Raw genomic sequence first — 13994 nt, 5'->3', positions numbered from 1 at the left:
TCACCAAGATCAATTTTTCCCCATTCTGATTTTTAACATGAACATTAACAGAAGCCTTTGAAGTGAAATGAAAGTAGCAGTGTGGTGTCGCTGCTACACGACAGGCTGATTTGTCAGTTGTCTAAATTGTATCGTATATTATTTTATAATCATATTATAAATGTCGATTATGGGCTTCTCTAATAAAAGGTTTGGATAAGCAAAAATAAAAAAAATAAAAAAATTAATTGCTGTATGTGCAATTTATGAGCAGAACCATAGAAGCAGTTGTGCTACAAATATTTAAGGGATTTAAGCTCAGGTATTTGTTTATGTTTATGCTGTTTATGTTTATAGATATTTAATTAATCATGTGTCAATTACCAGACTGCTTAGTGCTAAAGGAAAAACAAATTCCTTTTTAAATAAAACACTTAAACCTAATGCATTTTAGTCGAAAGAATGGGCTCTGAAAATGATGTCTCTTATTTTGACGCACAGGAACCGGAAGTTACGTCTGAGCATTCATGCTCCGGAAAATTCCGCCGTCGATATTTATTGCTGCACACTTTAGGATACTGCATGACTACTTTTCTGTTTTACTACCTATTCTAGCTTGATAAACATCAGATATAATCATCAGGTAATTGTCATTGATATGAAATGTCTTTTGAAATATGTAAATGTTCAAATATGAAGGATTTGGGAAGCTTTTTTTCCGCCCAGGTGGTGATGTGTAAAATTTCGTGGTCCCTTAAGAAGTGGCTCCTGTCAATGTGTTTACTTTTATAAACAGGACTCGGTGCTCACTGCTGCTGGTGGAAGAGGCGCGTGTGCTGGAGACAGTGATGCTAAATCTTACAGCAGTAGGTTAAAGTGAGTGTGTGGTTCATCTCCATTCCATTCAATTCAATTTAATTTATTTCTATAGTTCTTCTAACAATTCCCCATTGTCTCAAAGCAGCTTTACAGAAGCGTGGAAACAGAAGAGAGAGAAAGAAGAAGAAATAAGGATCAAAATAAATAAATGAATATATACAATTAAAGTTTAAAAGTAATTAATAAACAAAAATGATACTATATATTTATCCCCATCCCTAATGAGCAAGGAACAACTCCCTGAGAGGATATGAGGTCGAAACCTTGAGAGGAACACAGGCTCAGAAGGGAACCTCATCCTCATTTGGGTGACACTCTATAGTAAATAGTGTAAACGTAAATAATGTCCTTTCTACAACAGTATATAATAGAGCAGCCGAAAGCACCCGAGGAGCTAATAGGTCATCGTAAGCTCTGAGTTCAGCGCAGACCTCATTGCTTATAGAGACCAGACCATACAGCTGACTGACAACTGAGTGACTCCATGACTACTGGATACATCATTCCTTAAGATTATTTACTCTGCATTACTTCAGTGAGCTCATAGATGTGATATGTAATCACTGCAAAAGCCAACATTAACCCACTAATAATTAAAGTTAACAATTTGGTACAGCTTAATAAAATATCTACTAATAACATGACCTCTGTATTCTGCTTGGACTTTTTTTGACACCTAAAAATTTTCGAGATGGCTAAATATTTCAACATTTGATTATCACATCTATATGTGTAACTTCTACAAAGTGTTACAAAAAGTACAACAGAAAAATAAACAGTAAATAACATTTAGACACAGATGAAGATTTAAGACTAATCCCAATGAAGTCCGTTACGTGTCCGAGACTATCAGAGATCACAGATGTGTTTTAGCAGGTTACAAAAAATTATTGTTTATTACTTTATAATCATATAATAAAAGTTGATTATACAGTTCCTTAATAAAAGGGTTTGAATTAGAAAAAAGTAAGGCAGCGTTTTCATGAGATTTTTTTTGTGAGCTTTTCTATTTTTTATAATTATATATATTTATATATTGCCCCAATAGGTTAAATACATACATTATTTAGAGTGTGTTTTCACCTGAGCAAATATGAGCTATTAACCATTAATGATGAACATATAGGACCACTAAAATAGGTGCAAATCCTTTTTTTTTTGGCCTAAGGGTTACATTATAGATGCACCTTTTTTCCACTTGAAATCTGTGAATGTGTGAATTATTTACTCAGATTTATATTTAGACAAAAAAAAAAAAAAAAGCTTTTCTTCTAATGCACCCTAGTTTCGCCAAGGATCTTTGAATCCTAACACAGAAAATGGCAGATTTATATGCACTGGGAATTGTGTAAATATCTTTTTTCTTGTCTATAGGATGAGCTTTCAGCGGTTTGATGATGTGGAGAAGTATCTTCGATTTGGGACATACGGCAAACATGATAAAGCTTCTAAAGGTGTAATTAGGAGATGTAGCAAGAAGTTCAATTGGAGAGGTGAGCAATCCAGAATTTACAGAACACATCTTTATCAGCTATCATTGCTTCGAGAGAACTTTTTGTTTGTTTGTTTGTTTGTTTGTTTTTATTTAGATGGTGCGCTCTGGTATATAGACGGCAAGCGTCAGCGTAAGGTGCTCCGCAGCGAAGAGGATGTGAGAGCTGTTCTGTTGGAGCATCACAACAACTCAAAGCACGCAGGACGATCCCGGTGTCTGAAAGCCGTGTCAGAACTGTATTACTGGCGCTCGATAACCAAAGACATCGGAGACTGGATAGACAATTGTAAAGATTGCTCACATCCGTCCAACCCGGTGGCATGCTTTCAGTGCATCGTCCCAGGGTGTGAAAGCTCCGTGCTGGCTGATAATGAACGAGGCATCACGTTTCACCGGTATGTGCTGCACAGACTTTGGAGTTGGATTTTAGCACTTGAATATTTCCTGGATTTAAGAGATTTAGGAAAAAGAAATGTTCTGGTTTGTTAATAGGTTCCCTTTCAGCGATGTGGAGAGACTCAGCCACTGGATTAAGTTCTGTCAAAGAGACCGCTGGTCTCTCCACAGCAGGTCAGCTATCTGCTCCAGACACTTCACAAAGGACTGTTTTGATCGAAGCAGCGAGGTTGTCTACCTTAAACCTGATGCTGTGCCCACGATTGAAATTTTTGTAACTCCACAGAAGGTAAATGACACATTTGGTAAATTTACAGCATTTGGCAGACGCCGTTATCCAGAGAGATTTACAAAAGTTCCAAAAGTCTCTATCCTTAACCACACTGCAGTTGTAGAGTATTTAATTATGAAGTGTAAAAACTACAGGGAAAGTTCTGTGGAAAACTACAAGTTATAAACTGTAGATACAGGAATAAAAAAGAGTAAGGCACACAAGGCAAGAGAAGCTTCATATATACAAAAAAGTATACAAATTGGAATATTCAATATTCAATGGAATATGCAGAAATCCGAATTTAAGGCTGTTTCTTAGACGTAAAAAGTGTGAGTGATTGTTGGGGATGTGATGTGAACAAGTGTCTGATGACTGATGAGAAGTGTAGTGTTAATTCCAACACAATTATCTTGATTATTTACATATGAGGCGATTATATTAACCACCAGTGTTTACAGAAATGGTGTTTTTTTTTTCCCTATCAAAACAGGACAACAGTGAATACTTTGATGCTCTCCACATGGAATCTGGAGATGAAGCAAAGTTTGTAGATCAGTCTGTAGACGAGGACGATGTCCATGTGGAGCATCCTTATTCCAGAGATTCCTCCATGCAGCGCAGCATGAGGGGAAGTGTAGTGAAGAGCAAAGTAAGCCTTCTGAGCTCCAAGTCTGAGCCTTATTTCAGAAGATATGATGCATTGGAGAAGTACCTCCGTACGGGAGTGTACAGCAGTACGCCCTACTGCACTAGGTACATGGTCAGGAGATGTGCCAAACGCTTTTGTCTTCAAGGTGAGCGCTCACGTGTGCATAACATTAAAGGGTGGAAGTGTTATGGTAGCTAAAGGGCTACAATGGCTGAGTTACGTTCAAGAATGATTCGGCTCATTATTTCAATGCTTGTTCTATTTATTGAATAAAATACGTGATCTGACACCAACTGGCATTGTGTGAAAATGAAATACAACCTTAAAGACTCAACACAACCGGTTATTAAGTTTAGGGGGCAATTACATTTGCATATACAGTATGTGATAGGTAGTAAGTGTTGCAAAAGCTTCTCCTTACATAAATGAAAGAAACATTTAAAAACTGTGCTTTCTGGTTTCTCATGCTACCCTGGTAAATAAAATTGGGGGCACATACTTTTTTCTCAGCCGAGCTGAGGCTGATGGTGAAGGCGAATGGTGAATTTCATTCGCTTCATTTGCTGTATGACGAACATTGCATGTGTGCATAAGATATGAAACAGAATCAGAATGAGTATTTTTTCCCCCACTGGAAATATTTAGAATATCATTTTCTCAGTCCTAACAATGAGCTTCTACAAGCTCCTACAAATACATTTATATGGAGTGAAGTGACATACGGCTAAGTAAGGTGGCACATACTCAGAATCTGTTCTCTGCATTTAACCCATCCAAAGTGCACACACACTGTGAACACACACACAACGTGAACACACACACAACGTGAACACACACACACCGTGAACACACACACATCGTGAACACACACACACCGTGAACACACACCCAGAGCAGTGGGCAGCCATTTATGCTGCGGCGCCCGGGGAGCAGTTGGGGGGGTTCGGTGCCTTGCTCAAGGGCACCTCGGTCGTGGCCGGCCCGAGACTCGAACCCACAACCTTCGGGTAATGAGTCAGACTCTCTAACCATTAGGCTACGACTGCCCAAAAATAAATATTTACACGCAACCCTAGTAAATTATTCAAATTATTCCAAGTTATCTGATTCCGATATCGTCACTCAAAATAATTGATTCTTTTCTTCACTGTTCTTTATTTTAAGACGGTGTCCTGTACTATCGGCACGGTTCCAAGCGCAGGAAAGTTCTCCGAAACAGAGAGGAGGTAGTTGAGGTGCTTAAGGAGCACCATGACAAACGAGGACACTTTGGTATGAGCAGATGTTTGAGCTCCGTATCAGAGCTTTATTACTGGGGCACAATGACCAGAGACATAGAGGAGTGGATTGGAAACTGCCAATTTTGCATGAAGATGGACGAATCAACACAAAAATACAGGTGTTCTGTTTACAGCTGCAATAACTACAATGGGCCTTTGGAGAGGACTCTGGGTCTGACGTTTCACCGGTGAGCAACAGCTCTGGATTTGCAAAATGTTATATTATACTGTATATTTAGATGTTTCACACGTTTGCATGATTGTTGTGGTCCGAATTCAAATTTGATTGTCTCTTCAGTGCCTCTTAGGGTTTGGGCTGGATTCAAACTCTCTTCATTTTATCTTACGTCATCTTACACTATCACATACAGTATGTGCATGGAGAGCACAACGCAACACAACATGTTTATTATTTTTATTTTACAGTCATTCTGGTGCTGTTATGTGCAGTATCTATATGCGCACCAGATGATTATTGGCTCCCTTTTGATGCTGGTTCCTCTCAGGTTTTCTTCTTCGTGTTATCTCAGGGAGTTTTTGGGTATTCATCAGAAAAGCATGTAAACACATATAGGTCTCCACTCTATCAACCACTGTACTGAAAACTTCTTCAAGCAAATGAACAAAAGGATAACATCGAAGAGGCTTCAGCTGAAACCATTAGGAACTGCTTGTTATTGTTCTTCATTATCACATAACTTTTTATCCTGTGCTGTATTTCTACAGATTCCCGTTCGATAATCCTGAGCGTCTTAACCAGTGGATCAGAAGCCTGCGCAGGTTGAACTGGCGGCCCCGGCCCAGGTCTGTCGTGTGTTCTACTCACTTCACAGAGGACTGCTTTGAGCACTCAGAAGGCTCGGTTTGTCTCAAACCTTATGCAGTTCCCACCCTGCTCCTCTGTACCTCACAGGTAGTTTACGCTACTAAGTCTGATTTACATGATATACTTCTAACTGTAAACTGGAGGATGAGAGAAATCTAACTGAACAAATTATAGTTCCAGATTGTGACACTGTTCACGCTCTTGGACGTTCGATTAGAAATCGAAATCCAAAAGAACTTAAATGCTTCTATTACCCCATACATGAATTAGACACCATCCCAAAATTTGTCTTCCAAAACCATATCCATTTCGTGTAACGTTCAGCTGTTGTGTAGCCATCTTATGCTACGTTCACACATACAGTGATACGCGGTGACAGGGACTTCCAGTGACGTGAGCAACAGCAAACTTTGGTGAATAAAAGTGAACTTTATGAAAATACGGAGTGAAGTCGTGCAGTGATCGGAGTGACGACAGTAGAGCGCACGTTATTCGTGCCAAAGAGCACACGGTGCTTCTGAATTTTAGATGCAAACACAAAATCTTCCTCTGGAATGATTCATTTCCAGCTCAGTGGTTAAGGTGTTGGGCTACTGATCGGAAGGTCCTGGGTTTGAACCCCAGGTCCTCCAAGCTGCCACTGCTGGGCCCCTGAGCCCCTGGCCCTTAACCCTCAGTTGTAAGTCACTCTGGATAAGGGTGTCTGTTAAATGCCGTAAAGGAAAATAAACATTATTACTATGGCAACCAGTACAAGGACCGACTACCAACGACTTCATAGTACAATGACTAGAGACTTGCAGCGATACAATCACTGTATGTGTGAACATTTCTTTACTTTCCATTATATCATTTATGAGTTGATTGAGTACACAGTTGTTTCTTCACAGGATAAGGAAGATTTTTCTCAAGGTATGACTGAAGGAGGCGGTTCTTCAGAAGTGACCGATGGCTCAAGTACCCAGCATGCTTTTTTCTCAAAATATGATGCAGTTGAGAAATATCTGAAAGGGAAAGGCTATCCACCTGGACTCACCTCTGTGGAGAAAAACACCTTCAGGAGACTCTGCTCAAGATTCGCCATCCATGGTGACGACTCGATAGTACTGATCAGAATAAGCTGTTTTCTTGATGTTTAGTCAACAAACTGAATTTGGAGGGAAAAAAGTGAGACTAAGCTCTAAATATTTCTTATCCAGATGTCAAATCCTAACATAAATCTAAAACGTTATAATCATGATTACTTTTCCTGATAAAGCATTTCTTGATAAAGCAGAACTATTCATATACTGTATGTAATAATATAAGAGCTATTAAGGGCTATAAAGAAGAATATTATATTATATATATTAATCCTCCATTAACACAACATGTTAAATACATGATAGATAAATTATTACTCCTATTCATACATTATTTGCTAGAACTGGGCACTGACATGTTTTCGAGATAAAGTAAAAAGTCTTTTTGATTAAAATGAATTAACCAATGGGGAGCACGGTGGCTTAGTGGTTAGCACGTTCGCCTCACACCTCCAGGGTTGGGGGTTCGATTCCCACCTCTGCCTTGTGTGTGTGGAGTTTGCATGTTCTCCCGTGCCTCGGGGGTTTCCTCTGGGTACTCCGGTTTCCTCCCCTGGTCCAAAGACATGCATGGTAGGTTGATTGGCATCTCTGGAAAATTGTCCGTAGTGTGTGAGTGAATGAGTGTGTGTGTGCCCTGCGATGGGTTGGCACTCCGTCCAGGGTGTATCCTGCCTTGATGCCCGATGACGCCCGAGAAGTTCGGATAAGCGGTAGAAAATGAATGAATGAATGAATTAACCAATGAGTTTGTAATACAACTCACTAAAGGTTCATATTCTATTGTATTGCCTTTGTTGTAAATCTATGTGGATGATCAAAACACTGCATTTAATCAACCAAAGACAGCCTGGGCACTCCAAAGTATAAACATAGATCGAAAACAGTCTTAAAATACTATTTAAAAAAAAAACCTTTTACATACTGTACATGCAAAGGACATTTGCAGGACCATCTTGTTTAAATCTGAAATAAGAGAAAAACTGAAAAAAATAAACAATTGCAAAAAAATGATTATCATATATCGCCTTAATCTCCCTTAATTCCTTAATCTTGGATGAGACTAAAATAATCCATTAAAGCAAGCTTAAATTTTCCTAACTTATTTACATGCTATAGCCACTAGACAGGTTATTATCCTTATCTGTATCCAACAGTAAGGATCGACCTGACGCATGCAAGATTTCAGTATTTTTATTGTGTACACAGTTATATACATTATGCAACTTGATATCATGAAATGAAACCACTCCTCCTAGACTGTGCATATAAATAAACTAATTTAAACACCTAAATGAAAAGAAAATTAATTCTCCCTATATGTTACTACATGTCACATATGTTTACATGTTACATGTAGTAGCATGATGTACAATTATGTTACATGTAGTAAAGGTCCAAAATGTGCAAACATTACAGCGATATGTTAATAATATTGATATGTAATACAAATCGTGTCAAATGTAGGCACTGGTCTTAAGAGGACCCTGTTCTTCTCTTGTTCTGGAAGGTTACTGTAGTGCTAATAGATCACTTCCATCCATTTCAGATGGCTTCCTGTTCTATTTGTCGGGCAGAGGCACCCAGAAACACGGGAGGCGCAGGGTGGTGAGGAGCAGAGAGGAGGTGCACTCAACTCTCACCATCTACCACAATGACATGAACCATCTAGAGCTAGAGAAATGCTTGAAGCTCATCTCTCAGCACTTCTTCTGGGGCTCCATGAGGGCAGATGTTGGTCTGTGGATTCAGCGCTGCCTCCCGTGTTCCAGCTCTGACAAAGAACATGGCGTAGATTGCAGTGTCTCTACCGTGCATCCAGAGCCTTTAGAGAAAATTCTGGATACAAACAGGTAGCCAACATAATATGTTCAATGATATTTCAAACTTCAGCACCAGCAAATTTGTGCCCAGATGGAGTTATTGAAAATGTAGTAAGTGAGAATATGTATTGTTGTTTCTGTTTTTCAATCCCTTCAGGATTTTGAGATTTTGATCGCAGAAATAAACACAAAGTCAAAATGTATGTGATAATAAGTTTCCCACAGAAAAACACTGAAATTCTTTTCACAATTAAAACAAATTTCACAAATCACAAAACTTAACACAAAATCCTGTACTTTATTATATTATTTTATATTGTTGTTGTTATTATTGCAGTATCAGTATTGTTACTCTTATGACTTTTTATTAGGTCGTGATGCTGTTAAAATTGCATGCATGAATTTTCTGTCTGACATTATTGCTCTGTTGCATTTCCTCTCTTTGATTTAGTCAAGCACTGATAAATGGTGTTCTGACAACTGAAAAAGACCTACAGCTGTCAATCACAGAGTTGGCTATTCCGCAGTGTCTAATCATCACCACGCCTGAGATCCTTACTCCAACTCAACCTCACAGCACCTCTGCTGCTGATGAAACAATCCTTGGATTAACTGACTCTGTAACAAGGTACACATTCTGCATAACATTCCATAACATTCTAAAACCATTATATTCTAAGACCATAACATTGTAAGTTCATAAATTTTTGACACCGTAACATTCTAAGACCATAAAATTCTAAGACTGTAACATTCTGACACTGTAACATTTACACATTGTATGCACATTGGCGCGAGAGCACATATATAGAGCCAAAGATAGAGTTAGTTGGAAACGGATGATTCACTTGTGACCCCTAACGGGAAAAGCCGAAAGATTCTGCAGTTGTAACATTCAGACATTGTAACATTCTGACACTGTAACATTTTGACTCTGTAACATTTTGACTCTGTAACATTCGGCACTGTAACACACTGACACTGTAACACACTGATACAGTAACACACTGACACTGTAACATACTGACACAGTAACACACTGACACTGTAACACACTGACACAGTAACTCACTGACACTGTAACACTCTGACATTATAACATTCTGACACTGTACCACTCTGACACTGTATCACACTGACACTGTGACACTTGCTTTCTGACACTGCATCAATCTGACACTGTGACACTCTGACATTATGACATTCTGACACTTTAACACTGACACTATAACATTCTGACACTGTAACACTCTGACATTATAACATTCTGACACTGTAACATATCACCATAACATGCAGAGTGATTATGTAGACATTTTATCATTTGGTTGAAAATTTGAAATGCATTCAGATGCATAATGATTGGACATGTTTCTGGCAGAAAAACCCAGAAATTGATCTGTTTCACTCTTTTAGTTTCAGTGGAATACTCAGCGGTGCCATTGGTTCTTATCAGCTGCTTGAGGGTTCAGCACTTGAGCAGAGAAAGAACAGCATGAGTGCCAGGACTGTGGTTCAACAGTGCACTCATGCCTTACTACAGGTTAAGCCTCAGACATGTGATGCAGACTCTGAATGGGTCGAGGTATTTTATTTTTTTATTTGCTTTAATAGCTTTTCACATTCGGTTTCTACATACACTTGTACAGTACATGTTAAGATTGGTGATGATGGGCTGATCTCCTCATTACAGATTCGTGATGGAATTGTCATCTACGTATGCTTTTATAAAGGTGCTACTGAGAAAATCATTCCTAAAATGGGTAAGTATAGTGACATTAATGACAGTATTACTTATACTTAATATACTAATATACTTAATATACTTCATAAAAAATGGCTTGGTGCATTTTTTAAGCACAATCATTGGCCCTCATTTGTCAACCCAAAAGGTTCAGAAATGCTGGTTTTATTAAGATGGACATGGCTTAGTGGTTGAAACTCTGGGATTTAGGGTTCGATTCCTACCTCCCTGTCATGTGTATGGGGTTTGTTCTCTCTGTGATTTGAAGTCTTCCTCGCCAGTCCAAAGATGCGCGTTATAGACACTGGTATCTCTGAATTGTCTATAGTCGGTGAATAGATGTGTGTGTGAGAGATTCTGCAATGTGTGGTCGGCGCTCTGTCCATGATGTTCCCCCACCTTGTGCCTCGAGTACCCTGGGATAGACTCCAGACTTGCCATGACCCTGTGATGGATAAGCAGTACAGTAGATGGATGGATGGCAAATATTAGTGTGCATCTGTTCATTTGCATTTAAAGATGCTCATTAAATGTCAACTGCACAGACGGTTTGACAAATGAATAGTTCTTCAAATAACGTTTATGCTGATCAACATTCTAGAAAATATCAATAATATTTTATTTTATTTACATTTGAAAAATTATTAATCTGCTTTTCTGTCATAATGTTATCGAATATTAACTCCTTTAAAATATTAATAATCATTTTAATACATAATAAAATTTTATGTAAGTATAATACAAATATTAGATTGTTATTATTAATATATTGTTAATAGTAAGTAATTAAATCATATTATTATGATTATAATATCTTCTAGTAAATATTACTGTGTAAACACTTTAGAGTTCAGAAAATGCTGACATTTGTATAATAAATTAAAAAAAAGTATTATTTTGAGCTTCCAGATGATTGGGAAACAGCAGAAGTGATCAGGGAGCCAGGTAGGAGGGCGCTTGGTGTGTCATCTGGAAGGAGAAAGAAGATAAGGAAACATGGTGGTGGAACGAGGAAGCACAAGACAGCATTCAGAGGAAGAGGCTAGCTCAAAACTAGTGGGCTGTAGAAAGGATTAAAGGAAATTGACAGTATTACAAGGAATCGCAGCACAGAGTGAAGAGGGACGTGTCGAAGGCCAAACAGAAAACATATGATGAGTTGTATGCCAGATTAGACAAACAGAAAACATATGATGAGTTGTATGCCAGATTAGACACAATGGAAGGTGAGACGGACTTGTACAGATTAGCAAGACAGAAAGATAGAGATGGGAAAGATGTGCGACAGACAAGGGTGATTAAAGATGCTAAGGTGCTAACAGGCAAGGAGAGTGTGCAGAGAAGATAGAAGGAATATTTTGAGGAGTTGATGAATAAGTATAATGAGAAGGAAAGACGGTAGGAAGAGGTGAATATTGTAGAGCAGGAAATAGCAAAGATCGGAAAGGATGAGGTAAGGAAGGCTCTGAGACGAATCAAGAGAGAGAAGGCTGGTGTTCCAGATGACATACCTGTGAAGGTGTGGAAGTGTCTAGGAGAGACAGCAGTGGAGTTTTTATAATGTTCAACAGGTGGAGGAGAAGTGTTCTAGTGCTGATCTTTAAGAACAAGGGTGATGTGCAGAATTGTAGCAAATACAGAGGTATAAAGTTGATGAGCCACAGCTATGGGAAAGAGTAGCAGAAGCCAGGCTAAGAAAGGAAGTGGATATTTCTGAGAAGCTGTATGGCTTCATGCCCAGAAAGAGCACTACTGATGCAATTTTTGCTCTTAGAATGTTAATGGAGAAGTTCAGAGATGGCCAGAAGGAGCTGCACTGTGTCTGTGTGGATTTAGAGACAGTGTCAGAGAGAGGAGTTATGGTACTGTATGAGGATGTCAGGAGTATGTCAGAGTAGTTCAGGATATGTTTGAGAGGAGTATGATAGCAGTGAGATGTGCTGTAGGTCAAACAGAGGAGTTCAAGGTGGAGGTGGGGCTACATCAAGGATAGGCTTTGAGTCCCTTCTTGTTTGCTATGGTGATGGACAGGTTGACAGAGGAAGTCAGACAGTAATCTCCATGGACATTGATGTTTGCAGATGACACTGTGTCAGGAATGTTGTGTGACAGAAAAGTGTCAGCAGGAATCAAAGGAAAGGTGTACAAGGCAGTGGTAAGGCCAGCAATGCTGTATGGGTCGCAGTGAGGAAAAGACATGAGGCAGAGATGGAGGTAGCAGAGATGGACAGGATTTAGAAAGACCACATCAGAGGGACAGCTCAGGTTAGCTGTTTTAAAGTCAGAGAAGTTAGATTGTGATGGTTTGGACATGTACATAGGAGGGAGATGGTTATATTGGTAGAAGGATGTTGGAGATGGAGCTGCCTGGTAAAAGGTCAAGAGGAAGGAAAAAGAGGAGATATATGGGTGCAAGAGTAAAGGATGCTGAGGGTAGAGTTAGGTGGAAACAGATGATTTGTGTGGCAAGCCCCTGAGGGGAAAATCCAGAATTACAAGAAGAAGATTATTTTCACACTGGCATTAAAGCAATAGTAAGAGTTTAGTGGTACAAAGGTGGTAAGAAGATATTACTTATTTTAAACAGTGTTCATTTTGTTCATATCCAGAGTGTACTTTTAAAGGTTATTGTTTATCAACCTTTTAGAGTACAGTATGGTATTGATGGTTCATACTGAATCTTGCCACTATGTGATATGTGGAATGTGTAATTAGGTCATAAGCTGGCATCCAGAATGTTTAATGTAATGTTTTCTTCACAGTAAACACCTTGCTCAATGCAGCGTTCATTCCTGTGAGTACAGGCAGGCATGTATCCATCATGGAGCTTCCAGGAAGTGTGATGATCATTCCCCAAGACACCATGACTGGTGTAGTTAAAGGCAGCAGTGTGCAGCACCATGATGCCATTGAAAGCTGGAAAGGCCTTCATTTCTATGAACAATTCGTCACTCAGTGTGAGAATGAGTTGGCTGCATCAGCGAAGTGCACCGAGGCTGAAGTGGTCGTCAGGCATGGAGTTTATGGAAGCATGCAAACTTTATACCTTAACAGCAATGCACCTCTCACTCATGTACTCGAGTTTTAATCGAGAGTTCACATTTCAAAAGCTTTCTTAACATGTTCATACAGAATTTGGAGTTTTATCTGTTACTACTGGTTATTTTGAAATGTTTAACTGAGGTACAGTATATTTTGACATGTTTACTTAACCTGAAAATAAATTGTTTACATAGACAGATTTAAGCAGTCACAATCAGAATTTTCTGGTTTATGTTCATTTTCCAAATTTTTACCATTTTTCTGTAGCAGTGACTTTATATAAATTATTATTTTATTATTAAAATGTTATTAAATAATTAATATGGGATTAAAGTGCAGACAATCATCTTTCCATTTACCTTTAATTTAAGGGTATTTATATCCAAATCAGGAAAAGGATGTAGTACTGTAAATACATCGAAAGAAAGAAAAAAGAAAGAAAGAAACCTAAATTAATTCGGTGCACTAAAATCAATTGTGATTTAAATACTCTGAAACCATACAGTTATGTAAGCTCAGGCAATG

General features: G+C 38.6%; 1 protein-coding gene across 2 annotated transcripts; it reads left to right on the top strand.

The window, feature by feature from the left end:
• The first annotated feature begins 463 nt into the window (after window positions 1-463).
• Window positions 464-13668, top strand: dtd2 (D-aminoacyl-tRNA deacylase 2). 2 transcript variants are annotated; one of them, XM_027172860.2, is made up of 14 exons: window positions 464-622; window positions 776-855; window positions 2233-2351; window positions 2448-2748; window positions 2846-3038; window positions 3514-3817; window positions 4837-5140; window positions 5679-5865; window positions 6669-6867; window positions 8410-8713; window positions 9135-9311; window positions 10100-10268; window positions 10377-10446; window positions 13190-13668. In XM_027172860.2, exons 3-14 carry the CDS (start codon window positions 2234-2236, stop codon window positions 13513-13515), a joined length of 2652 nt encoding a protein of 883 aa, XP_027028661.2. In that variant the 5' UTR covers window positions 464-622; window positions 776-855; window position 2233; the 3' UTR covers window positions 13516-13668. The 2 variants fall into 2 exon arrangements, with proteins under 2 accessions (XP_027028661.2, XP_047677786.1); XM_047821830.1 differs by lacking the exons at window positions 464-622; window positions 776-855; window positions 2233-2351; ... (3 more) ...; window positions 4837-5140; window positions 5679-5865 and having other exon boundaries at window positions 6810-6945.
• The last annotated feature ends 326 nt before the right edge of the window (window positions 13669-13994 follow it).

This window comes from Tachysurus fulvidraco, chromosome 12, assembly GCF_022655615.1.
Source record: "Tachysurus fulvidraco isolate hzauxx_2018 chromosome 12, HZAU_PFXX_2.0, whole genome shotgun sequence".
In the NCBI taxonomy this organism is placed as follows: Eukaryota; Metazoa; Chordata; class Actinopteri; order Siluriformes; family Bagridae; genus Tachysurus; species Tachysurus fulvidraco.
The sequence above is the reverse complement of the archived record's forward strand: the minus strand, read 5'-3'. Positions and strand labels throughout refer to the sequence as shown.